Source organism: Quercus robur, chromosome 8 (assembly GCF_932294415.1).
Source record: "Quercus robur chromosome 8, dhQueRobu3.1, whole genome shotgun sequence".
In the NCBI taxonomy this organism is placed as follows: Eukaryota; Viridiplantae; Streptophyta; class Magnoliopsida; order Fagales; family Fagaceae; genus Quercus; species Quercus robur.
Genome location: NC_065541.1, coordinates 7689458 through 7716663, shown reverse-complemented (window position 1 = coordinate 7716663; position 27206 = coordinate 7689458). Strand labels below are relative to the sequence as shown.

The 27206-nt window shown below is 40.1% G+C and overlaps 1 protein-coding gene across 1 annotated transcript; it reads left to right on the top strand.

The window, feature by feature from the left end:
* The first annotated feature begins 2681 nt into the window (after positions 1–2681).
* On the top strand, positions 2682–4571 carry LOC126695785 (uncharacterized). Its single transcript, XM_050392599.1, has 2 exons — positions 2682–4076; positions 4266–4571. The coding sequence occupies exons 1-2, from the start codon at positions 2682–2684 to the stop codon at positions 4569–4571; spliced, it is 1701 nt and encodes a 566-aa protein (XP_050248556.1).
* The last annotated feature ends 22635 nt before the right edge of the window (positions 4572–27206 follow it).

The following is a 27206-nucleotide window of genomic DNA, read 5'->3' as shown; positions in this document are numbered from 1 at the left end:
AAAAGTAATATTAGTGAATCAATTTAGAACCAACAATAGTAGATGAACTTAACTATATAAAAAATGTTGTTAATTTTTTTTTTTTTTTTTATATATACTATTTATTCTTTAGACCATTATTCTTTGAATGGAAGCTAGCCATGAAGACTTGAAACTTATCTTAAATTATTCTATTTCTTTGTCGGGAAAGAAAGTTGCACGAAGATTTCGGCCATTGCAAATTTCTTCTAACAATGCACCTTGACTTTGTAATTGAAGACTTTACGTTGTTTCAGACCATCTAGATCCATTAATTCTCATCCACTAATCACGCTTGAGATTGAAGACAAATAGACTCTCTCTAGCTTGCCTGGCAATGCTCTTAATTTGTTAAGAGTCTTATAATTTAATTAATTGACATTTTTTGATATTTTAAATAGAAATATGTGTGCAACGTTCAAATCTCCCACCAATAACTATTGATCAATATATATAAAGCAATGCTTTTGACTTGAACAAATATTTTTCTAGTTGCATTTTTACAAAATATGTTATAATTTGGATTCTTTAGGTAAGTTTTGCATAACAATTTTCATTGATAATGTAGCAATTTTTTTTTTTTTTTTTTTTTTGCGACTAAGTGGCAGAAATAATTGAAATAATACTGCATAAAGCATTTTTAGATAAAATCATGAAATTACATAGTACATGTTGTGAACCACAACAACGACATTAATCCTAAACAGGAAAATAATCCAACCCAAGGTCTTGTCAATTGCTGTCACACAGATAGGGAGAAATGTGAGAGGGACCGAGTGAACCGTGTTGGAAGGGCCAAGTTATTGTCAGAATTTTTCTAAACAAAAAACAAAAAATTGTCATGGTCAGAAATTGGCAGCTAACTTAGCAGCTAACTTAGGATCGTTTGGATACCACTTATTTTGATGAAAACTAAAAACTGAAAACATTGTAGCAAAATAATTTTTAAATGTGTGAATGGTGTCGTGGAATATATTTTCAATGAATGGTCCGGGTCTGAAAACCTTGGAAAATTCTAGACTTGCATTTTAGGATGGTTAGGAACTATACTTTGCTAGTTTGGTAAACTAAAAAGGGTTTCCAGGGTAAGTCCATATGTATACCAAACTTGAAAATCTTGATTTGATGTTAATGGGGGGAAAACAACTATGAAAATCGAATAATATAAACTATCAGAATTTGTTTTGTAATAATTTAGTCAATTTGAGTATTTAATCATGTGGGGACCGTTCGATCAATAGGCCCATAAAGTTCAGAGTTGATTCAGGATTGTTGGGCCCGTGGCCCATCCGAGGATGCATGTCCGTCCGAGGAAGCCAAGTCAGGTCACAAGGTAGTTACTGAAGGGAATGGTAGTCAACATCACAAGGGTAGGGTTTTGTATCCGTCCGAGGACACCATACTCCTCGGCATTATGAGTCCGAGGACGATCAGGACGTGGTCTTATTGCAACCAGACCTCAGAATTAGGTCACCGTAAAGGATAGAATAACCGACCAAGGATGAAAGAGATAAGGCAAACAAATATTTACAACTACAGCTGCCTCCGCATTTAATGACCTCTCAACCAACTCTCTGGCCGCATTAATGTGGAGGTGATACCTGAACAGCAAGGAGCAGCCTTACAGCTGCCCATAGGAAGTTCCAGGAGGTGCTAGATGGGACAGAAAGAAATCCTCCAGACCCAACCTACACGTGTGCGGTGAGGATGGAACACAAAGGGGGGTATATAAACTAAAAGAAGAGCATGAAGAAAGGAGATCGGAACAGAAAAAGAAAAAAGGGGAGGAAAAACACAGACAAAAAGGAAGAGAACAAAAGTAGAGAAAAAGAATTGCATTGATCACTAGAGAGAATGATCGTTGTACCAACTTTAGACCTTTAATATACGTGAGTGAATCTTTTTAAGGGAGACCACAGTTAACCTAGTTCTTTATACCCACGCTCTACAAATTATATTGTCTGGGCCTTTTTACGTGCGAACCCAACACTGTTAAGGTTCGTTGCTAATCGTGTCCTTACAATTGGCGTCGTCTGTGGGAAGAGCTTGTGTTAGCTTATAGAACTTCCGGTACAACGTCTTCGATGGAAGGAGTGGACCCACCTCATCCCGCAGTGGGACCGCATCAGGATGATGTCAACCTGCATCAGGCGGAGTCAAGGGGCTCTTAGCATGGTGGTCCTCGAAGGAGTCCCGAACGGAGAGAAGTCCGGGAGGGGAGTGTACGTACAACTCATACCACCAAGAGTCATTCACGGGGGAAGAGTCACGTCTCCCACGCGAAGCATGATGGGAATCTGCAACGTGAGATTGCAGACTTGAAGAGAGAGTTGCGCCATGCACGGTGGGAACGTTCCCCACCTTGTTCTGAACCATCGTCGGGGGAGTCGGATGGAACTAGTTACAGGCGGAGGTCGAGAACTCCGCAAAGCGAGACTTTCTCCTATGAAGAGGAGCATCGCCATAGGCGTAGGTGTAGAAGTCCAACTAGTAGGGGCTTGGGAAACGATGCCATGAACAAAGCCTTGAGTCAAATTTCCAAGTCACCCTTTACGAGAAACATAGACAATGCTACCCATCCTCGGCGTTTCCATCAACCTACGTTCTCTCTGTATGATGGCCATTCAGATCCGGTGGAACATGTAACCTATTACAGCCAGAAGATGGCTATTCACTCCAGGGATGATGCTTTGATGTGCAAGATTTTTCCATCGAGTTTGGGTCCAACGGCGATGAGGTGGTTCAATGGCTTAAGGGCCAATTCTATTGGATCTTTCAAGACACTGACTCGGGCTTTTGGTGCTCGCTTTATTACATGCAGCCGGACTCCCCGGCCTTTAGGATCCTTGTTGACTTTGTCTATGCGAGAGGGTGAGACTCTCAAGAGTTATTCGGATAGGTACTGGAAAATGTTTAACGAAATAGAGGGAAAGAATGATCCCGTGGCTATAACCACTTTCAAAGCCGGTCTCCCAACTGATCACGACTTGAGGAAATCCTTGACGGGTAAACCTGTCACCAGTGTTCGCCAGCTGATGGACAGAATAGATAAGTACAGAAGGGTTGAGGAAGATCAACTTCAGGGGAAAGGAAAGGCCAAGATGATCCCTCAAGAGAGGAGGGATTTCAGGTCGGATCGTTATAATAACAGCCGACCAAGGAGGGACTTTGTCGGGCAGTCGGGCTCGGCGGACGCCCAGGTTGTTAATGCAGTATTTCGGGAGCCTGTTCAGCAAGTTTTTGAGAAGATAAAGAATGAACCGTTCTTCAAATGGCCGAACAAGATGGCGGGAGAGCCTAGAAAACGCAACCCGAGTTTGTATTGCCATTACCATCAGGATCATGGGCACACGACAGACAATTGCAGGAATTTATGGGACCATTTGGAACAGTTGGTCCGTGAAGGAAAATTAAAGCAACTCTTGCATCACTCCAGCGGAAGGGCGAGCCAAGCAGGTTCCGAGGTGCGTGGGGATGCTTCATCAAGGCTCTCCCTGGGTACAATTAACGTTATCTTCGCGGCCCCGGGAAGGACTGGATCTTGCCCCTCGAGAGTGTTGTCGGTGTCCAGATCCCCGGCCGAGGATCATTCTCAGGCAGTGAAGAGAGCCAAGAGGCGTGTCCCTTTGATTTTGGGTTTCTCAGATGAGGATCTGGTTAGGACCATACAGCCCCATGAGGATGCTTTGTTGGTAACGTTGAGGATTAGCGGGTACCATGTCCGGAGAGTGATGGTTGATCAGGGAAGCGCTGTAGATGTGATGTATCCTGATTTGTACCAGGGGCTAGGTTTGAAACCAGAGGACTTAACAACCTATAATTCCCCTCTAGTGAGTTTTGACGGAAGGTTGGTCATTCCCATGGGGCTAATCAGGCTGCCCGTGCAGTCAGGCACGGATGTGGTGGAAGTGGATTTTATTGTCGTAGATGTTTTTTCTCCATACACAGCTATTGTGGGCAGACCTTGGCTTCACACCCTTAAAGCGGTTTCGTCCACCCTACATCAGAAGGCGAAATACCCATCCGGAGACCAAGTGCTGGAGATAGTAGGGAGTCAGGTGGCTGCTCGGCAATGCCAAGTAGCGGCTATACAGCATCGGCCAGAGGCAGAAACCTCGGCTATGGCCGACAATGAGTTATAACAATTAAAGTCCCCACTATTAGGATTAGACGTGCCAACCAATGGGGTAGAGTGTGAAGATCTGGAAAAGGCAGTTGTCGCTGATGATCCAAAAAAATTCTTCCAGGTTGGGGCCAAGTTGCCTTTGCAAGAGAAAGCGAATTTGCTGGAATTCCTCCGAGCCAATGTGGACGTTTTTGCATGGGACCCGTACGAAGCCCCAGGGGTGGACCCGAATTTCATTTGTCACCGGCTCAACGTGAACCCTGCCGCTGTCCCTAGAAGGCAACCTCCTCGGAGACCATCGAAGGAGCATGCCGAGGCAGTTAGAAGTGAAGTTACCAAGCTCAAACAGGCTGGGGCTATCAAGGAAGTGTTTTACCCTCAATGGTTGGCCAATACGGTGGTAGTAAAAAAGAAGACTGGAAAATGACGGGTGTGCGTGGACTTCACGGATCTTAATAAGGCCTGCCCCAAGGATCCATTTCCTATGCCGAAGATCGACCAGTTGGTGGATGCGACCGTGGGTCACCCTAGGATGAGTTTCTTGGATGCCTTCCAAGGGTATCATCAAATACCGCCGGCCACCGACGATCAAGAAAAGACTGCTTTTGTGACCCCGATTGGGAACTACCATTACAAGGTGATGCCCTTCGATTTGAAAAACGCTGGATCTACCTACCAACGTATGATGACGAAAATGTTTGAGCCACAACTGGGCAGAAATATTGAAGTTTATATCGATGACATGGTTGTAAAAAGTAAAGTAGTGTCCGAACATGTGGAGGACCTCACTAGTATCTTCGGGATACTGAGAAAACATAAGTTACGCTTGAATGCTTCGAAGTGCTCCTTTGGTGTAGGTTCCGGGAAGTTCTTGGGGTACATGGTGACCCATAGAGGAATTGAGGTGAATCCGGACCAAATTAGGGCCATTAACAATTTGCGAGCACCTCGCAATCCAAAAGAAGTGCAGAAACTAACTGGGATGACTACTGCGTTGAACCGGTTCATCTCCAGGTCGGCTGAGAGGTGTCGTCCTTTTTTCCGCCTGTTACATAAGTGGCAAGGATTTGAATGATTACTTGTCCAGGCCGCCTATCATGTCTAGCCCTGAGGTGGATGAGGTGTTATATGCCTATTTGGCGATAGCTCCTCACGCAGTTAGTTTCGTCTTGATACAAGAAGACAATGGCATCCAAAGACCAGTTTATTATGTAAGTAAATCCTTCCATGAAGCCGAGGTGAGATATCTATCACTAGAAAAGGCCATACTGGCGGTGTTCCATGCAACACGTAAACTTCCGCACTATTTTCAAGCTCACACTATGGTTATTTTGACCCAACTGCCCCTTAAGTCCATACTCAAAAGTGCTGACTACACCGGAAGAATTGCCAAGTGGGGCACGATTCTGGGTGCTTTTGACATCAAATACATGCCCCGCACCTCTGTAAAAGGTCAAATCCTCGCCGATCTGGTGGCTGAATTCGCTGAGTGCCCCGAAGAAGTTAGTAGGAATCAAGATCACATGGATGAAAAATCGGTTGGCCTAATATCCGCACAAGGAGAGTCTTTATGGAAAGTGTACGTGGATGGGGCCGCAAACCAACGGGGAGCAGGATTGGGATTAGTGTTGATATCCCTCGAAGAGGTCATCATCGAAAAGTCGTTAAGACTAGGGTTCTCGGCCACTAACAATGAATCAGAATACGAAGCTTTGATAATGGGAATGAGCATGGTCTATAAAATGGGTGGAAAGACAGTTAAATTATTCTCAGACTCGAGGTTGGTAGTCGGCCAGGTGACCGGAGAGTTGGAGGCCCGAGACCCAAGGATGCAAGGATATCTGGACCGGGTCAGGCGTATGCGAACGGAGTTCGAGTCTTTCAACGTATTACATATTCCTCGGGGTGAAAATACCCACGCTGATTCCTTGGCAACCCTTGCCACCTCCTTAGTACGAAATTTCCCTCGGGTGATTATCGTCGAAGACCTGTGTACTTCCACCTCACTAGAAAAGGAGGTTTGCCAAATCCATCAAGCTAGTCTGTTGTCAAGCTGGATGGATCCCATACTAAAATTTCTTGAAAGTGACATATTGCCCGAAGATAAGGTGGAAGCTGAGAAAATACGAAGGAGAGCTCCTCGGTACTGGTTATCTAAGGATAAAAAGCTATACAGACGGTCCTTCTCTGGGCCATACTTGCTCTGTGTGCCTCCTGAGACAGCAGAATCAATCCTAGAAGAATTGCATGAGAGCATCTGTGGAAGCCATACAGGAGGAAGGTCTCTATCATGCCGAGCCCTCTCACAAGGTTATTGGTGGCCAAATATACGGAGAGAAGCGCAGGAGTACGTTAAGAAATGCGATCAGTGTCAGAGATATGCTCCGAATATCCACCAACCGGGAGGAGGTCTTAATCCTCTCTCAAGCCCTTGGCCTTTTGCGCAATGGGGGCTGGACATTGTTGGCTCTTTTCCTAAAGCCATAGGAAACAAGAAGTACCTGCTGGTCGGAACAGACTACTTCACTAAATGGGTTGAAGCTGAACCCTTGGCGAACATCAGGGACGTAGATGTAAAGAAGTTTGTCTGGAGGAACATTGTTACACGATTTGGAATTCCCCGAGCTCTTGTCTCAGATAACGGGCTCCAATTCGATAGCAATGCCTTTAAGGAATATTGTTCAGAATTGGGAATAAGAAACAGATATTCCACTCCAGCTTATCCACAAGGCAATGGGCAGGATGAAGTTGTTAACAAAGTAATAGCCAATGGGCTTAAAAAGAGACTGGATGACGCGAAAGGAAAATGGGTGGATGAATTGCCGCATGTGCTTTGGACGTATCGGACCACCCCCTGACGTTCGACGGGGGAAACTCCCTTTTCCATGACCTATGGGGCTGAGGCCGTCATTCCCCTAGAAACTGGGTTCCCAACGTTAAGGACCAGTACATTCTCTTCGGGTAATAATGATGCGATGTTGGAGAAAAGTTTAGACCTGATCGAAGAACGAAGGGAGAGTGCGATGGTTCGACTAGCTTACTACCAGCATAAACTCAAGCAGGGCTACGATAGCAATGTGAGGATGAGGCCATTAGCCATAGGAGATCTGGTGCTGAGGAAAGTCCTAGGGGCCACTAAGAATCCAAGTTGGGGAAAACTGGGACCTAATTGGGAGGGGCCATATCGGATTACTTCTGTAGCAGGAATAGGAGCCTACTATCTAGAGGACCTAGATGAAAAACCTGTACTCCATCCTTGGAATGTAAATAATCTCAAGAGGTATTATTATTAATAAAGGTGTTTCAATTCAAATATTTTCTTTTAACTGACGTCAATTATGCATCCTGTACTCTATCAGCCTATGATTTATATTGAATTATTAAACAGAAACTAAGTTATGCCAGGTCCTCGAATCGCAAACTTAGTGGAAATTAGCATCCTATGATTTATACTGAATTGTTAAACAGAAACTAAGTTATGCCAGGTCCTCGGATCGCAAACTTAGTGGAAATTAGCATCCTATGATTTATATTGAATTGTTAAACAGAAATTAAGTTATGCCAGGTCCTTGGATCGCAAACTTAGTGGAAATTAACATCCAATGATTTATATTAAAACGTGGAACAGAGGCTAAGTTATGCCAGGTCCTCGGACCGCAAACTCGGTAGAACTTAACCTTCTATGTGGTGTATCGAATTATTGAATGGTAATAGATTTGTGATAAATCTTCTAATCATAAAATTGACGGAAATAATGCCCTATAACATTCATTGTGGAGTCGAAGAGAGAGCTTTGGACGCAAGATTGGCGTACAATCAAGAAGGTGGTCGAAATGAACCCATACAAAGTTACAACGACGAAGTGAATGAGTGCAAAGATAACATGGAGCCGCCAGAACGATAAGAAAATGAGCAAAAAAGTCCTCTATTAAGTGTCTATTTCAAGTTACAAAACATGTTCTACTTTTTTAATTTCAACTGGATCTGCGAGGTCCGGTTGGCGGGTAGGTCTGCCTCCGAAGTTGCGATTCCATCTTTGGCTTGGGTAATGCCCCCAGTTGGTAGAACCGTGGAGTCCAATTCCTGTTGAAAACCTTGGGAGGTCGTCTCTGCCTTCGAAGCGGTGGTGGTCTTGTCTGGGGAAGCTCCTGGAGGGGCTAGTCCCTCTTTAGTCAGTCCCGGTTGGCCGCAAGGGGGAGAATTGCGAGGCAAAACCTCCTCATTAAAGTTAATAACTGGAGAAGGAGCATCAGCCTGATAGGGTTGAGGAGCTGAGGGGCGTATCGCCTCTGGGTAATATATGTTCTCTGGCCTATGTAGCTCAGATGAAGCTTCAACCCCAGCACGATTAAGAGCCTCGCTCCAAGTTTTGGCGCAATAGATACGACATACCTCCGGAACCTCGGCTCTCAAAGCCTTCTCAGTTTCAGCTATACCAATTTCGTAGCCTCTCTGCTCGGCTTCGTTCATTGTCTGTTCGGCTTTGATTTTCGCTTTCTCGGCTTGCTCTTTGAGCTTTTCAGCTTGCTCCCTTAGCTTCTGGGTTTCCTCTAGGTGCTTCTTAAGAATAAGAGCTTGCTCTTGAGTCTTCTTCAGCTCGGCATTCGTCTCTCGTAGAAGCCTTGCTTGTTCCTCGGCCTGCTTCTGGTAGCCTTCTGATGTCGATTCAGCGCTCTTACGAGCTTCCTCTTCGACCTGTAGTTTTTTCCTTGCGTCGGCCAAATCCTATTCAAATTTGGACAAGGTCTGTAAAGCCATTACCCTTCTTTTCCTTTCACCATCTAGCTGATTGGAACAGGCATTGAGCATCTCATCTAGCTTGAAAGTATTTTGGATGATCTAAAAAAAAAAAAAAAAGAGAAAAGAGAGGGGGAATTAACATTATAGTCAATGAAAAGTGTGTGTTAGTGAGTAACAGTCATAGAATGAAACAAGGTCAAAGACAACTTCTCACCATGCCCAAATATTGTTTGTTGTTGAGGATGAGTTCATTCTTCCTTATATTCTTTATCTCAGCCATATCTTTTGGGAGCAATAAGGCTTCCTCTATGGCCGAAGCTACGTGACACCCAATGCCGCCATTAAAGTCCCTTATAGAGGCATCGTCTCACAGGGGCTCCCCACCGTGCATAGGTACTGGCAACCACGCTTGTGGCTCAGGATGTGGGGAATCAGATTTCTCTTGGCCCCGCGTGGCTAGGTGTTTAGTTTTCTGCTGTTTTGCAGCTCGTTGGTCATCCTCCTCTCGAGTAGGACAAGACTTGCTCGTATCCGCCACCTCCTTGATCTTCTATTCCCTGCGCTTTTTCTGCTCGGCAGCGCTGGGAAGCGCTGGGTGTGGAGATGAACGAGGAGGGTGGCGAGGAGCTGGAGGAGGAGACCTGGTTGGAAGGGATGAAGCCTGGGATGGTATTGTTTTAGCAGGTGCAGACTTTCCCAGCTGACCTTCCATCAACTCCAGCAAGCTTTTCTGGGGTTTCCTTTGTATCCCCATCTCGCCAGGGTCTTCCTTGGGGCTTGTGGGCTGATCAAAAATCCCAAAATCTTCCGAGGATTCAGATACTGTTACAACGGTTTCCTCGCCTTTGCCCTTTTTCCTTCCCCTTTTTGTTCCCTTTTTCTTGAGGGAAGGTAAGGGTGAAGAAGGTCCCACCGAGACGCTGACTACGAAAAGAGGCTCTGTGTGAGGTTTGTACTGGGGAAGCGGAATACCCTCTGGAACGGTAAACCCTTCGTAGGCAACACTGATATGGTGAAGCCGAGGATCACGTGCTCTAATCACGCACTTCGGCGCCTGAAAGGCGAAAGAAAGAGGGGTATAGCCAAGAATTAAATGTACTGCCCGGAGCTGACCATCAGCCTCGTTCACGTATATTTCAGCTTTCAATAACTTGTCTAGGCTCGCCTTATTGACTAATCTGAGATTGGGCTTCGTGTAGCGCCTATCTGCAAAACCGTTGATTCTAAAGTTAAAGTTGTAGGATACAAAAATAATAAAAGTAAGTGAAATGTGTTCACGAAATAAATAGCATAGATCTATAACTTCGCGCCCACTTGGTGTTCCCTCTACTATCGGACAAGGTAAACCATCGTGCCATTCCCCAGAAAAAATAAGGAAATCCTCCTTTAGGTTCTTATTTGAAGTGGGGAGGCACTGAATTAGCCTTACTTCAGGATACCTCGACTTGAGATAATAGTCCTGGTCAGCTAGGCGAGGAAGGTTGTACACCCAATTCACGTCATGATGGGTTAGCTTTAGGTCCATTCTCTTATTCAGAGCGTCTATGCTTCCCAAGACCCTAAACATATTGGGAGCACACTGGGTGGGGGATAGCCTAAAGAAGTTGAGGTAACTCCTAGTGATACTACCCATGGGGATAGTCATCCTGCCCTCAATAAAGGCGATCATGGGGATGACTACTTCCCCAGTTTGCCTAGCATCAACCCACTCCCCTTGGGCTGCGTACCTCATCCATACCGTTGGGGGGATCTTGTACTTAGAGCGAAAGTTTCTAATACCCTCCTCGGATTCAACGAGACATCGAAATGGATTCTTCTATTTCCCCATTTTTCTAAAAAAACTTAGTAGAAAAGACTTTTAGGCTTGAAACGAAAGTGGTAAAAACTTCAAGAGGACTTACAGGTTCAAAGGAAGGGCCTCGGACAACGTACGATTATTTGTAGTCGCTAGGAGAATGACGAAGACTGGAAGAAGGTAGGTTTAATGTATGAGCTCTGGAACCATGTAATCATCGAAGGAAAAGTACAGGTTTAATTGGGAGCGCCTTTATAGTCATGTGAGGGTTGTGAGCGGTGAAATTCCCGCTCACAAAACAAGGGAAGCCCTCTGCCGTTTGATTTAGATCTCACCGTCGAACGTGGGAGACAATGGAGTTGTCGAAATTTAATGCTGCCAAAATAGGGATGCTGAAGCATCAGGGGCATGCCCCAAAACGCGCATAGGTACAGGCTTATGACGTCAAAATCCACCTTCTCTCCCGAGGAGTTGAAAAGTAGGATTTTGAGGGGCTATTGTGGGGACCATTCGATCAATAGGCCCATAAAGTTCAGAGTTGATTCAGGATTGTTGGTCCCGTGGCCCATCCGAGGATGCATGTCTGTCCGAGGAAGCCAAGTCAGGTCACAAGGTAGTTACTGAAGGGAATGGTAGTCAACATCACAAGGGTAGGGTTCTGTATCCGTCCGAGGACACCATACTCCTCAGCATTATGAGTCTGAGGACGATCAGGACGTGGTCTTATTGCAACCAGACCTCAGAATTAGGTCACCGTAAAGGATAGAATAACTGACCAAGGATGAAAGAGATAAGGCAAACAAATATCTACAACTACAGCTGCCTCCGCATTTAATGACCTCTCAACCAACTCTCTGGCCGCATTAATGTGGAGGTGATACCTGAACAGTAAGGAAGCAGCCTTACAGCTGCCCATAGGAAGTTCCAGGAGGTGCTAGATGGGACAGAAAGAAATCCTCCGGACCCAACCTACACGTGTGCAGTGAGGATGGAACACAAAGGGGGGTATATAAACTAAAAGAAGAGCATGAAGAAAGGAGATCGGAACAGAAAAAGAAAAAAGGGGTGGAAAAACACAGACAAAAAGGAAGAGAACAAAAGTAGAGAAAAAGAATTGCATTGATCACTAGAGAGAATGATTGTTGTACCAACTTTAGACCTTTAATATACGTGAGTGAATCTTTTTAAGGGAGACCACAGTTAACCTAGTTCTTTATACCCACGCTTTACAAATTATATTGTCTGGGCCTTTTTACGTGCAAACCCAACACTGTTAAGGTTCGTTGCTAATCGTGTCCTTACAAATCATTAAGATTATTTTATTTTATTTTAGTTTTTGAGCAAAAATCAAAACTAAACCATGGAGAATGGGATGCACTTGCCTTCAAACTATCAAGCTTGGCTGAATCACCCCTCTCAACTTTGAGATTTTTTTTTTTTTTTTTTTTTTTGAGAATAACTTTGAGCTAGATTACATATTTAAGTTTGTAATTTTTTTTTTTGAAAAAAACTCCAACTTTATTACGTACTACTCAAGGACGGACCTACAGTAGGCAGGGGGGCCATTGCCCCCCCCCCCCCCCCAAAAAAAATAAAAAAATAAAACCTGGTGTGTATATATATAGGTTGAAATTTTAAATTTTCGTCCTAATGGCCCCCCAATTTTAGAAAAATAATAATAAATAAAAAACTGGTATACCCAAAATATGCAATCTGAAAAAATAACCCACAAACTCTCATCCAAAAAAAAAAAAACAAAAAAATAGCCGACAAACTAAAAACTACAAAATATATATATATATATATATATAGACTAAAAACCTAAATTAAAATTCTCAAATTTTTACCCTAACCTCACTCTTCCTCCCCTCAACCTCATCAACACCTCCAATCTTCATCACTACTACTGCTGCTCTGCTCCTCCTTAGATCAGATCTGGACTATTGCTACTACTGTTGCTCCTCCTCAGAACTGGACTGTTGCTACTGCTACTCCTCCTCAGATCCTTTGCTATATTGCTCTGCCTTAGCCGGTTAGCCCTTTGCCCTCTGAGTTTTTTTATGAACTGTGGTGTTTCATGTTTGATTGTTGTGTTTGTGTTGTGGCTTTTGTGTGGACAGTGGACCGGTTTCAATGTATGTAAATTGTAATTTTTTTTTTTTTTTTTTTGGTTTTACTCTTATCTCTAAAGAAATAAAGAGGGACCACTAGGAGTCTAGGACATGAACGTGACTAGTTTTGTGTAGGGTTGTACACGGTGCGGTGCAGTCGGTTTTTGTGGCCATTTCTACACCGCACTGGAACCTTCGGTTTCCTAAAAACCCGAGCCACTGCTGCGCCTAAGGAATGTTTCTTTGGCAACATCGGTGGTGGTTCTAGTCGGTGCGGTGGTCGGTGTCCACCTATCTATCACACACACAAAGAAAAAGAGAGATCTAAAACCAAAATCAAACTCAAAAAACTCAAGGATTCAAACCACAAATCAAAACTTAGATCAAAAGATTCAAAACCCACTACAAACCCAAATATTAAAACCCAAACAAGCTGAAGATTCTTGGGACTAGCCATCGATTAACTCACCTTCAAAGTCTAATCAACCACCAGGCGATGGAGGCAGAGACAATACCTTGAAGATCTGACTTGGATGGCACCATGGCAACAAAAGTAGAGGTGGCTTGAAGATAAAAAGCTGAAACGGTGATGGGTTTTGTGTTGTCGGTGGGGATGGAAATCTTAAATCTGACTTGAAGGGGGTAGAAATCTCAAGTTTTGTGTATATACAAGCAAATCAATTCGGTTCGGTGTTCATCAAAATCCAAAAATCTTCATCGAAAACCATAATAGCCGACTTCGGTGCTTGAAAATCGCTGCTGACCATCGTGCCTAACACCTATGGTGGAGGTTTAAGGCAGGCAAATCAGTTCGGCTCCGACCGGTTTCGTTGGTGGCGGGCGATGCCTATACAACCCTAGTTTTGTGAATCTGTGAGACTAGCGTTTAAGTCATTAGTGAGACCAATTGACCAAAGTCTTTGGTCTTATTGTTTTGGTTTTATCAAAATTTTTGTCTTTGTGACTTTGTCACTTTGTGGGGCTAATATTAGTAATATATATGAACTTGTGAACTTTGTCTTTGTCACTTTGCTTGATGTGGCTAATATTAGTAATATATATAAACTTGTGCTTGTCTGTTTGTGATTATTTTGGTTTTAGATTTTTTTTTTGGTTGAGAAGTCCCTTTTTTTTTAGTTGGTGTATAGAACTACAAAATATGGAAATAATGAAACTTTTTTTTTTAAAAAAAAATTTGTAGATCATGAGTAAGTCCACTACAATATTAAATTTTTTCAAAAGAAAAAATCTAAATAATTCTGAAGTCATAGCTGATGATTTTCTAATGGACTCTATGATTTTGTACATTGAGAAGGAGATTGCTGCACAATTTGGTATAGAATCAATCATAGACAACTTTCGAGACTTAAAAGAGTGTCGAGTTCCATTTTGATAAATGTGTTGAAATGTTTAAAAAACACTTATTATGTATGTTATACTTTGTTGACATTTTTATAATATCAAATGTTTAAGAAACACTTATTTTATATGTAGTATTTTATTGAATATGAAATAGACATTAGTTTTTATTTTTATAAAAAAAAAAAAAAAAAAGTTTTAAGCTTTGGTCCCCCCAGGGTTGAATCCTGGTTCCGTCCCTAGTACTACTTGATTAACTTTCCCCATAAATAAGTAAATAAATATAGTGACCAAAATTACTATGCATGCATAGAAATTTTTATTTTTGAGAAACAAATTTTTTACTAATTGTATATGACTTTCTAATTAATATTAGAAAGTCATATACAATATTGTTTAGAGTATATTGTTTGAATTAATTAGAAAGATTGATTTTAATTTATGAACTTATATTATGGCTAGAAGTCATATACAAATTTTACTAACAAATACATTCTCAAAAAAAAAAAATACTAACAAATAGAGACACGTTATTGAAGACATTCCGGAGGACATTGTCCCTTTGGTAACTGCTGATATTTCTTAAGGTTTTTGTTTCAATAATAGCCCAGTTTGGACATCCAGTCTAGTTTCAAAAAAAAAAAAAAAAAAAAAAAAAAAAAAAAAAAAAACAACGTAGAGACACGTTATTTATGTGCGAGATTGAGTGTATTTCTTTTTTTTCTTTTTTTTTTTACTACAATATTGAGTGTATTTCTAAATTTATTGATTAATAATTAATGTTAGATACAATCTTTAATTTTTCTTAAGAAAGATGCTACGTTTACAATATTTTTACAATAAATCAAATGTGGTTAGTTGTTATTGGTTCAAATTTTAAACTAACGCTAAGATTACTTTTTTGTCCCAATAATAACAACTAATAACAACTTGCCACTTAGGATTTGTTGTAAAAATGTTGTAGAATATCATTTCTCTTTTCTTAATCTATGTTAGAGAGTAAATGATTTTCTAGCAGACTTGTACACACAAGAGGATGGTCCAAAAAAAGATAGATTTTTCTATCCGTGCGTTTTTCTTTTTCTTTTTAAATTATTAAAAAACCTTCAGCTATTTTTATTTTCCTTTCGACCTTAAAAGATAGATTAAATTAAGTAATGTTTCGCACAGTATTTACACTATTATATTAGATATTTATGTGTTTGTGGATATTATGTGAGAGACATTGCATTGGTCCAAACCGAAGAGTATTGTTTTGGAAAACAAGTTGCTCAAAGATTTCAGCTATTGGAAATCTCTTCCGATAATGTACTTGACTTTTTTATGTATAGAGGACTTTAGGTTATTTTAGATTATCTAGATCAAAAGTCTTATTTTTTTTCTTTTTTTTCTGGGTACTAAATCTTTATCTACAGTCACCATCTACTAATGAAATTCTAGTTGGTAGTAAAATTTCCATACCCATACTTTGTCCAACTAAAAAAAAAAAAAAAAAAAATCCGTTCATGAGTGATACAAAAGGCAATTTTTCCATTTCATTAAGTCTAGATTCACAAAAAAAATAAATAAATAAATAAAAATTTTAAGTGTTTCTAATTCAATTAAAAAATAACAAGCCCTACCTTGTAGCTGAATTGATACCTCCCTATGTACAAAGTGTTTGAGGGTCTAGGAGAGAAAGAGTTCGAGTTGCGGAGTTAACAACATGTTGTAATTATTTCTCAAAAAAAAAAATAAAAATAACAAGATTACAAATAGATTATACAAATTTTATAAAAGTCCCACTTTTTTTTTTTTGGAGAAACATAAAAGTCCCACTTAAATTCGTAAGTGAATCTAATACAATGTTATACATTTAAAATTCTTAATTTATTAAGTTACTCATACTTTCTAGTAAATAGCAACTGTGTGTATGTGTGCTTTGGTCTTAAATGTCGGTGTCGTCCTAAAGATTGGCCCTCCAAAGAAAAATTTCTGATCCTATTGGGAAAATTAGGTATTTGATGACTTTTGTGCCCAATTTAGTATCGAGACCATTCATGGGTAGAATATAACTATAAACTCTTTTAGCCGAACAATTGACGGCAGCACTACCAAAAACAAAACTGATAGTGACCTACTTGAAAGCCAAACATCATCAACCTCACGTTTATAGCCAAGCCCCCTCTGACCCACAACAAAACTCAAAGACCGCTGCTACTCACAATGGAGATATTTTCATATGCAAGTATATGAAACATCCCTCTCACTCACATGTGAGCCCCCACAAAAATCCTACCTCATAGCAAATAACCAATGCTAATTCACAAATCACTTTTTTCATTGGTTTCATCATCAATCTAGTTGTAAAGTGTCTTAGCACTATGTGGATCAATCAACTTTAGATCTCTAACTGACCCAACTTTGTATTTTCTTAGAAACTGAAATTTAATCTATTCAGCTCATATTTTGTGCATCTTCAATTTAGCTACAGCGCCACATCTATTTTTTAAGCATGTTCATTTCATGTGTTCTGAAGAATATATGACATGCACAATGCACAAGAAGTAAAGATTAATGAAAAACAATCGCGCACATATAAACAATCATAAAAAAATAAAAAAAATAAAAAAAAATTTAAAAATAAAGCCAAATTAGGACACAGAAGAATTGGAATTAGGAACATCATCAAAATTTTCGAAATTGGTTGTCTAGTCGTCAAGGGACAGAGTTAGAAAATTGTCATTAAGGGGCCAGTCAAGACTAAATAATCATATTAATTCAAAAAAAAAAAAATGTGTGTCTCTATTACATAAATGTATGACCTCCACTATTAAATTTTCAAACATCAATTTCAAGATTTGCTTCTCCAAATGTCATACACAAAGACAAATAGCACTTGATGCGTTTATCAAACCAAATTCTACCTAAATCTGGTTGTTTGAGTATGTTAGTATGACATATTAGATTAAAATAATGAATATAGATTATCAATTAGTTTTATAAATAAATGAAAAAAAAAAATCATCAACCTCAAAATAAATAAATAGAAATTCAAGTTTGATTGAAATGGATAGAAATTGGAAGCAAAATAGAACGAAAAAAGAGATGAAGAAACGGAAGTGTGAAAAGATTGAAGACAGTAAGTGTAAGACTATGAGTACATTTGCATAAGTGATGAGGTCTCTTGGAAGGTGGCCGGAAAGTACAACATTGGTAGGGGTGGCAAAATTGGACACGATTCACGAACTCGACACGACACGACACGACACGACACAAAATTAGTAGGTTATGAGTTAAGGTTTAATGGGTTAATGTCATATTCGAGTTGACATGATTAACCCGTTTAATAAATGGATTGGGTTAATGTCCGTCATGTGAAATCCGTTTAACCTGTTTGACCCGTTTAATTAAATGACATTTTACTAATATACCATTCAAAACCTAGGTATATAAAGTTATAAACTTATTAGTTGTTGTGGTTATTTTCTTTGACATATTATGATTGATTATTTATGATATTGAAATATGCTTTAGTTTTAAATGATTATTTGTGATGCAGTTACTCGTTAGTTCTGAATTTTATATTAAAAATATTTATTTGTTTAGATTTTCATAATTCAAATCAATTTGGTTAATACTAAAATTAGTTTTTTTTTTTTTGATGAAATCTGATAAATAGGTCGACACGACTAACCCGTTTAATAAATAGGTTGTGTTAGGATTGAGGAATCTTGACCTGTTTAATAAATATGTCAGGTTATGGTTGACCTATATAGTCAAATACTCACGAGTTGACACGACACGAACTCGACATGTAAACACAAATTGCCACCCCTAAACATTGGACAATATATATTGAAAAGGCGAAGTAATTTCTTTATTGTAAAAGTGATTAAAATCATAAAACTTATGAAAGTTGTGGGCTTGTTAACGTGTTGGGGGAAAACAGGTCAAAGTAATTAAGTATATTTGAATGAAACAAGAAGTCAAGGACATAGGGGGAGGGGGGGGGGGGGGAGAAATTTTGTAGAACCTATTTTTTACTGGCTATAAAATGTAGCTCCACCCTTGGTTGTCATTAATTATTTGGAAACAAGGATGATAGAAGAATTTTTTGGCCATTTATGAATAGATATTTTTTTTCCCTTTTGTTTTTTAATCTATCACAGCCATTTATGAATAGTTGAAGGGAAAGGGGGTGCTAAATGCAACCTCCTTAAAGTTTAAGGGTGTTAGTCCATTTTACCCCCCAAAAAAAAATTTATTATAATTTTTTTTATATAAAAAAGAATAATAATCTGGGGTCAATTCAAGAAATCCCATAATTCCGTAAGTTTTCTATTCGACTTAGTGTTGATTTCAAGCAACCTTGCTAAAAATCTTGTACCTCGACTTTTAAGATAAATCTAGAGTTGTAGAATAAAATATACGTACTTCCTCATAGTTGTTTAAGTGTTTGGACAAAAAAAAATACTATATGATAGTGTATATAAAAGGGTCTTATAGTCTATGGTCTTTATCTCACATATATATCCATTTGATGGAGATACAAGCTATATATATAGGCTAAATTAAGGTCCCTTTTAGATTAAGATTTGTTCCATTACTATTCTTCCATCAAGGAGTTTAAAACTTGTAATTTAAAGGTGTTTATTAACCAAAAGTGTTATACCAATTGAGAGTTACCTAGAAATTGTTATTCATCGTAATGTCTTTCACAAATAAAATTCTTATGACTTGAGTTTTCACTTATCACTTAAATGTGAGTCACAAAGTCTTCTCAAAATCTTATGTTCTCCCACTTGGCCCACATGACATTTAAATAACTTGATAAGTGATATTCATTTAATATGGCTATGCTATTACCCATGTCAACTAGTTGTGAAATGCTCTCACTCAAATAAAAAATCCAATACATGAATAATGGCGGTAATACCCTTAATTGTAATGAGTACTTCCTTCTATGTATTATAAAATATGGTAATCCTTATATGAGTAATTTATGAGCCATTAATTCTTTATGAATAGACTACTTATTAGCCATTCGGGTTCTCCTTTATACATCCCCACAAATATATCATTTTTATATATATCCACAAATATAATTAACTTAATAAATATACTTTATGTGCACACGATAAAAATCATACATTTTCTTCTCCAAAAATAACCAAATATGTGTCAAAAACATAAAATAACAAGAGAAATAATTAAACACCAAATGAGCTAACAAGTTCTATATGTCCAAAAGACTTTTATATTGCCTTGCCAACAAACATTTAGTTATGAAGCTAGTACATTTACAACTTCCAGGTATACAAAGCAGTTTAACACATAGCAGTGTGAGTGAGATTAAGGAAGAGAGTAGTAGTACAAACGAGATCATTGAGGTCAACAATCATGGATTGGTACGTACAGAAATGATCAAATAAGAGTTTGAGGTAAGTAGTTTGTATTCGTTGGATCTTAACTTGGAAGATAGCATGTATGTTGGTCTGGGGAAGAGTGAGTCAAGCATGGAAGTGCTAGCTTGTATGTTAAAAATTTTTGTCGTAGCCGTTTACAAGTATTTCGAGTCCATTTGGGAACATCTTATTTAGTTGAAATTGAAAACTTTTTGTTAAAAGTACTATAAATAAGACCCATGAAATAGTAGAAAAAATAAGCTAAATAGTAGCAAAAATAAACAAAATAGTAAAAAATTTTGGCTTTTTAAGCTAGTACCAAAAGCAACCTTTGTGTATGAAATCAGTTAAAATATTAGTTAAAGGGGAAAGGGGCGTTAGTCCATTTTACCCCCCTAAAAAAAAAGAAGAAGATTTATTAGAATTTTTTTTTATAACAATAATAACCTGGAGTCAATTTAAGAAATCCTAGAATTCCTAAATTTTCTATTCCTTAGTATTGATTTTTTTTTCTCAAAAAAATAAAAAAATAAAAAAAGCTTAGAGTTTGTTTGGGAACGGCTTATTTAGTTAAAACTAAAATTTTTGTTATTCAAAATACTGTAAATAAATGTATAAGATAATTGAAATAGTACAGTGAGACTCATGAATATTTTAAAAAAGTGTTGTGGGATCCATAAGTAGTAACAAAAATAAGCTAAATAATAAAATAAACTAACTTTAAACCCTAATCCCAAACATAACCTTAGTGTTGATTTTGAGAAACCTTACTAATAGTGGCTAAGTCAGAAATTTTTCTAGGAGCTAAACTAAATATACTCATATTCTTTTTTATTTTTTCCTTTTATTTTTTGAGAAAAAGAAGAAAGGAGATATAACCATATTCTTAAAAAATAAATAAATAAATAAAAAGGCATTATTGTACAAGTTAACTTTAACTCTTCAAAGGCCCATAGTTCGGCTTTTTGGGCCCAGAAGGCACGATTGCAATTTTTGCGTTTGGTCTCGTATTGGACCATCAAGCAATACAAAAACACAGCAAAAACCATTCTCTCGTGTCCTTAAATTAACCGTACATTTTTTTTCCATAAACCCAATTTTGCCCTTTTTCCCTAAACACTAAATCCAACGCTTTCTCACCCTTCTTTGTTCCACCGCCAGTTCTCTCTCTCTCTCTCTCTCTCTCTCTCGGCACTCAAAAGACCTTCAAACTCATTCACATTTCACAGCCTTTTTTTTTTTTTTTTCCTTTCATTTTCTTTTCTTTTTGGGTGAATTTGGGATTGTATTTTTATTTTCTTGAGAAGCTCTGGATGAATATGCTTGGCTTGTTCCTACACCAGTGCTCTTCCTCTCTCTCGGTACTCAAAACTACTTCCAAAAAATCTCACCTTTTTGTTTTCATTTTCTTTTCTTTTTGGGCGAATCTGGGATTGCATTTTTTTTTTCTTGAGTAGATCTGGATTTATGGGTTGTGTTTGAGTACCAAAGTCCTTGAAAGAGTACTGTTGGTGTTGTGTTTGATGTATTGTGATTGGTCTAGATGTTTGATCAGAAAATACGTTAAATTCAGGAAGAACGAAGAGATAAAATTAATAATATATTTTGTACTTTTTGGAAATTCACACCTCAAACAGAAATTTTAACAAATCGCCAAACACTCAGCTTTTTTTATTTTTTAATTTTTTATTTTTTATTTTAAATAATGCTTTTTAAAAAATCTCAATTTAATACCACACATTTTGAAATTGCCATTTTTTCAAATAACATAATATAAAAAAGTTAAACCAAACTCACTTTAAAAACTATTTATAACTGATCTGGAAATAATTTTTTAGCATTTTCTTTATATACACACACACCGTTCAACAGCCACTCAAAAAACTTATTCAATATATCATTCATTATAATTTAAGATCGCGATTGAAAGAAAGCAATATTCCTTACACTCATATCTTTGAACTATTATAGGGGCGCAACATCTGAAATTTCAATATTCCAAATAGAAAATTATGTAATAGTCTCCAAATCTTAACTATTTTTTCTCTTAAAATATGCATCAATTGTAGATTGTTTTCTCATTAAATTACCCACATATTAAAACCTGAATATTGAATTTTATGTAGTAATTATATAGCCAATCTTGGTTACCAAAATATATATATATATATATATATATATATTGTGGGGCCCGATAGTTTATGGGCCAGACCCACTTGCTCGTGGGGAGCCCGCAAGCCCACGCTGAAAAAAGTTATGGCTCAAGCTTAAAAGTATAAGGCCGAGGATGACCCAGATATGCAGCCGAGGACGGTTTAGTCCTCGGCAAGCCTAAAGCTCCCTTGACAAAAGGGGTAAAAGAGAGCTATAAGAACAAATCCGTAAGAAGATCTAAAATATCTCAGGGAAGTTGTCCTTAATGCCCTTCACTGATAAGACTTTACACCTAACAGAACCTGATTTTTAGGCTTTATTAACCATCCCCAATAATTCTGGGATTAGATTGACGGGACAAATATCAGTCCTGAAAAAGTTGACCCTACACGTGGACGAGGGACAACAAACGTAGGCTAGTATAAAAGGTAAGGTAAACTAATTAGAAAAGGGAGAGGGGGGGGGGAATCCTCATCTCACTTCCTGGGAAAAACTCCAGGGATGAGAATGCCCGGACAATATATGTACACCACCACGGAAAACCCACCACCGGGTAACCGGAGAAAGGCATCAGTGCTCCTCGGACATAATCCGAGGAGTCCAATCCCTCAAGTTACAAAGCTGTAGAGCTTGGATATCCAGGCCGAAGCCTTTTCTTATCTGAGTTTCCCTGAAGTCCGGTTTGGACCAACGCCTTGTGACCAAACGCTAGCTTTTCAAGCCCACTCTCTACAAATCTTATTGTGAGGGATCCTTCACGCGCGAGCCCAACGTCATTGTTGGGCCGTTTGAGAATCGTGTCCCTACAATTGGCGCCGTCCGTGGGAAGGCTTGCGCGTTGGCACGGGTGGCGCATGAGTCAACTCTCTAGCAAGCAGATATTCGCGAGTTTTTCCCATCTCCGGCGACGTGCAGTTGTTATTCTGACATAAGCTTCTGCTAGGGGCTACGCCTTGCACTGCTAACGGCACGGGCAGCTCTAGGGGCTTCCGGCCTCAAGCCAACTCTCCCCTCCCTGGCCTAGGGGTTAACCTTCGAAAAATAAATAAGTATAGAGAAAAAAATTACTTAAAAAGAAATCTTACAAGTTTTAGACAGAACCAAGGCCTTGTATGGTCCTCGGACCTAAGCCTATGGGGAAACCAAGTACAAAAAAGATATCTTACAAGTTTTGGACAGAACCAAGGCCTTGTGTGGTCCTCGGACCCGAGCCTATGGGGAAACCAAGTACAAAAAAGAAATCTTACAAGTTTTGGACAGAACCAAGGCTTTGTATGGTCCTCGGACCCAAGCCTAAGGGGAAACCAAGTACAAAAAAGATATCTTACAAGTTTTGGACAGAACCAAGGCCTTGTATGGTCCTCGGACCCAAGCCTATGGGGAAACCAAGTACAAAAAAGATATCTTATAAGTTTTGGACAGAACCAAGGCCTTGTATGGTCCTGGGACCCGAGCCTATGGGGAAACCAAGTACAAAAAAGAAATCTTACAAGTTTTGGACAGAATCAAGGCCTTGTATGGTCCTCGGACCCGAGCCTATGGGGAAACCAAGTACAAAAAAGATATCTTACAAGTTTTGGACAGAACCAAGGCCTTGTATGGTCCTCGGACCTGAGCCTACGGGGAAACCAAGTACAAAAAAGATATCTTACAAGTTTTGGACAGAACCAAGGCCTTGTATGGTCCTCGGACCCGAGCCTACGGGGAAACCAAGTACAAAAAAGATATCTTACAAGTTTTGGACAGAACCAAGGCCTTGTATGGTCCTCGAACCCGAGCCTACGGGGAAACCAAGTACAAAAAAGATATCTTACAAGTTTTGGACAGAACCAAGGCCTTGTATGGTCCTCGGACCCGAGCTTACGGGGAAACCAAGTACAAAAAAGATATCTTACAAGTTTTGGACAGAACCAAGGCCTTGTATGGTCCTCGGACCCAAGCCTACGGGGAAACCAAGTACAAAAAAAATATCTTACAAGTTTTGGACAGAACCAAGGTCTTGTATGGTCCTCGGACCCAAGCCTATGGGGAAACCAAGTACAAAAAAGATATCTTACAAGTTTTGGACAGAACCAAGGTCTTGTATGGTCCTCGGAACCAAGCCTATGGGGAAACCAAGTACAAAAAAGACATCTTACAAGTTTTGGACAGAACCTAGGCCTTGCATGGTCCTCGGACTCAAGCCTATGGAGAAACCAAGTACGTAAAAGAAAAACCATAAGTTTTGGACAGAACCTAGGCCTTGCATGGTCCTCGGACTCAAGCCTATGGGGAAACCAAGTACGTCAAAGAAAAACCATAAGTTTTGGACAGAACCTAGGCCTTGCATGGTCCTCGGACTCAAGCCTATGGGGAAACCAAGTACACAAAAACACAATCGAAGTTCCCTACTTCCCAGTCGACTGCTCGCATGGATTATTTAGAGATTATCAGTCTTGGACGGTATTCACGTGCTTATCACAGAATATTCAACTGTTACCCCGGTTAGTTTCCTAAGTTTGATTTACTATGAATTATCGATATAATGCCTGGTAGTATTAGTAAATTAGAGTGAGTTAGATTATGTTTCAAGGTATCTTGCTCTAAATATTCTTGAAGAAACACACCCATGGAGCACACCCATTCACAAAGTAGTGTTGCCAAAAGATCAGTACTCAAAACATGTAAATAGATTTCTATTTTTACTAAAACAAAGAAATAGTACAGCGTACAATGAAAAGCTGGAATCAGCTTATGTCAGAGCTCACTACGTAACTGAATAGGAAGATACAAGAAAAAGTATATAAAACAAAGCCGAGGAGGTGGCACGGAAAAGAGGTTGGCTACTGCTTCAAGACCTCATTCCTCCTCAGTGCTTTTACATGCCCATAACTCAGGCAGCAAAAGAACCCAGCCTGGGGCCCGCAACCTCGAAGCTCTAGAGTGCAGAGAGAACCCAACTTGAGCCTGACACCGCTGAAGGAAAGGTGCAGGGAGCCGGAAGTTGAGGGGCTTTCTCTAAATATTTGCCTGCCACAAGGCAGAGGCACTGATGGCGGAGAATCTTTCTTCTGACACGACAAGATTCTGGCATGAATAGAACCTGCTTCGGATTTTGACTAAAAGGGGGAGAAACACCCTTTCCCCTCGGTCGAAATGGAGTATTCCCCTGAACTTATGCCTCCTGCGCCCATACCTTACTATTTTAAGTCTCATGAGGACACGGTGCTTCTGTGGCGGAGAGAGTTCTTCCTTCCCAACCTTCGCCTCAAACATGTTATGTTAAGGGAGGACAGCACTGAATATAGGAGTTGTGATTTGGGAGGAAACTGAAGGAGCTGTGTGTATATAAAGCAACTCTCTCTCCCTCCTATTTATTTGAAAAGACAAGGTGGTGGCAGTCAACTCACGCAGCGTCCCAAGGAACGCTACAGACAAAATGGCTCTGGTCCAACTTCCAACGTCAACTGCAACCACAAGATTAAAGGAGCCTCGTAAAGGCGCACCTCGAACACTGGGACATCAGAAAGTACCGCGTGGCCATAGATTGCATAAATACCTCTTCATTCGTGGGCCTAGTGAATTCGCGGCCCAGGCCCGTTCTGCATAAGGGCCCAGGGACTATGGCCCACGCCGAGGAATAGCCACTGCCGAGGGCAACCTCCTGCTCGGCGCCTCGTGATATACCTGAAGAAAGGGAGAAATTGAACTCAAAAGGTTTTGGACAGAACCAAGGCATTGCATGGTCCTCGGACTCAAGCCTATGGGGAAACCAAGTACTCTAAAAAGTTTTGGACAGAACCAAGGCATTGCATGGTCCTCGGACTCAAGCCTATGGGGAAATCAAGTACTGGAAAAAGTTTTTGGACAGAACCTGGGCCTTGCATGGTTCTCGGACTCAAGCCTATGGGAACGCCAACTACTCGGACGGGAAAGTCCTCGGCTCCAATACTGTAAAATGTTAAGGCCAGTATGTTAAGATGGCAAAATGACCCCCTATTCAATAGCCTAAGGAAACTGTTCGTTTTGCGGATGACATGTCCTCGGATAGTTACTTCTTACACCGTATTGAATACTCAGTCCTCATCTTGGCTAATTTTGAGGTAAGTGTCGTCCATCCCTGGTCGACATTGCTATGTTAAGTAATTCTGTTAAAGTTATGGTGGCATCTTTTTATTAGCACGTATTTTGGCCTTAGTTGTCATTGATTCAAATGCTATACTATTGTGCCGAGCAGTGTTTGCAAATTTATTAAAACATATAAATAGAACATGCGAAGTAGAATAACAATAACTTTTATTAATATGAAAAATTATTACAACGTACAAAGAAGGGCTTAAACAAGCCTATACAAAAAATGAATTGCTAAGGCAACAATAGCATCCGCAATACAGATCAGTAAACGGTCAGGTGTCTTTTAAACTCACCTTCAAAGTCTCTCCAATCTCTGCCTCAATACTGCTCATATCAGGAGAAGAACCTTCTTTAGAAAAAGATGAAGGAGAAGGAAGAAGAATTGGAACACATGGAAGCACTTCAGCAAGCTCTTGTCATCAAGGAGCGCAAAGGAAGAAGAAGATGGAGGACATGAGTAGGAAGGAGGAGAAGAAGAGAGAGAGGCAAAGGGGGGCGCCAGTGAACGCAGAGAGGAAGAAGCGGGGGCACTTAGTCCCTGCCCCAGTCCTGACTCCTAACACGCTGGCGCCATGTTAGATATGCTCGTGAGAGAGCGGACGGTGGTGATAATGGATGTTTTTGACTCAGTCACACCGAAAGTGAGATGTGACGAGTCCCTGCTTCGGATTTTGGCTAAAAGGAAGGGGAGACAGATCTTGAGTCTCCGCCATCCTTACCCTGACCGAGCCATCTCAAGCTTTATTAGGACATGACGTTTCTGGGAAAGGAATGGTTTATTCATGGCTGACTACTATGGTGAACGTATTATTGGATAGGGTATAACCAGAGGGAAGAAGTGAACTCTGGGAAGAGCCTGGGGGATTCAGATATGAGAGAATCACCTTTTGTCTTCTCTCTTTATATAAGGGACGAAGAAAAGGGTACATAACACGTTCAGATCCCCAGGGAAACCTACAAATAAGAATACGTCGTTTCGTTCTCCCACACCATCAATAACCGTCAGATCAGGGAGGCCTCGTAAAGGGAGGATATTAAAGACGAGCCTCGAATACCCAAACGGCATAAAGGCAACGTGCGCAAATTAAGGGGAACAGCTCGTAGACCGGTACATTCCTTGGGCATGTGAAGAGTTACCCACGTCCTTCAAGGGCTGAAATCAATGAGCCATAATAAAGGCTCGGCATTACCAAAACCCACATTTCCAACCAAGATGTTGGATAGCAGGGTTTTGAGGGGCTATTGTGGGGCCCGATAGTTTATGGGCCAGGCCCACTTGCTCGTGGGGAGCCCGCAAGCCCAAGCTGAAAAAGTTATGGCCCAAGCTTAAAAGTATAAGGCCGAGGATGGCCCAGATATGCAGCCGAGGACGGTTTAGTCCTCGGCAAGCCTAAAGCTCCCTT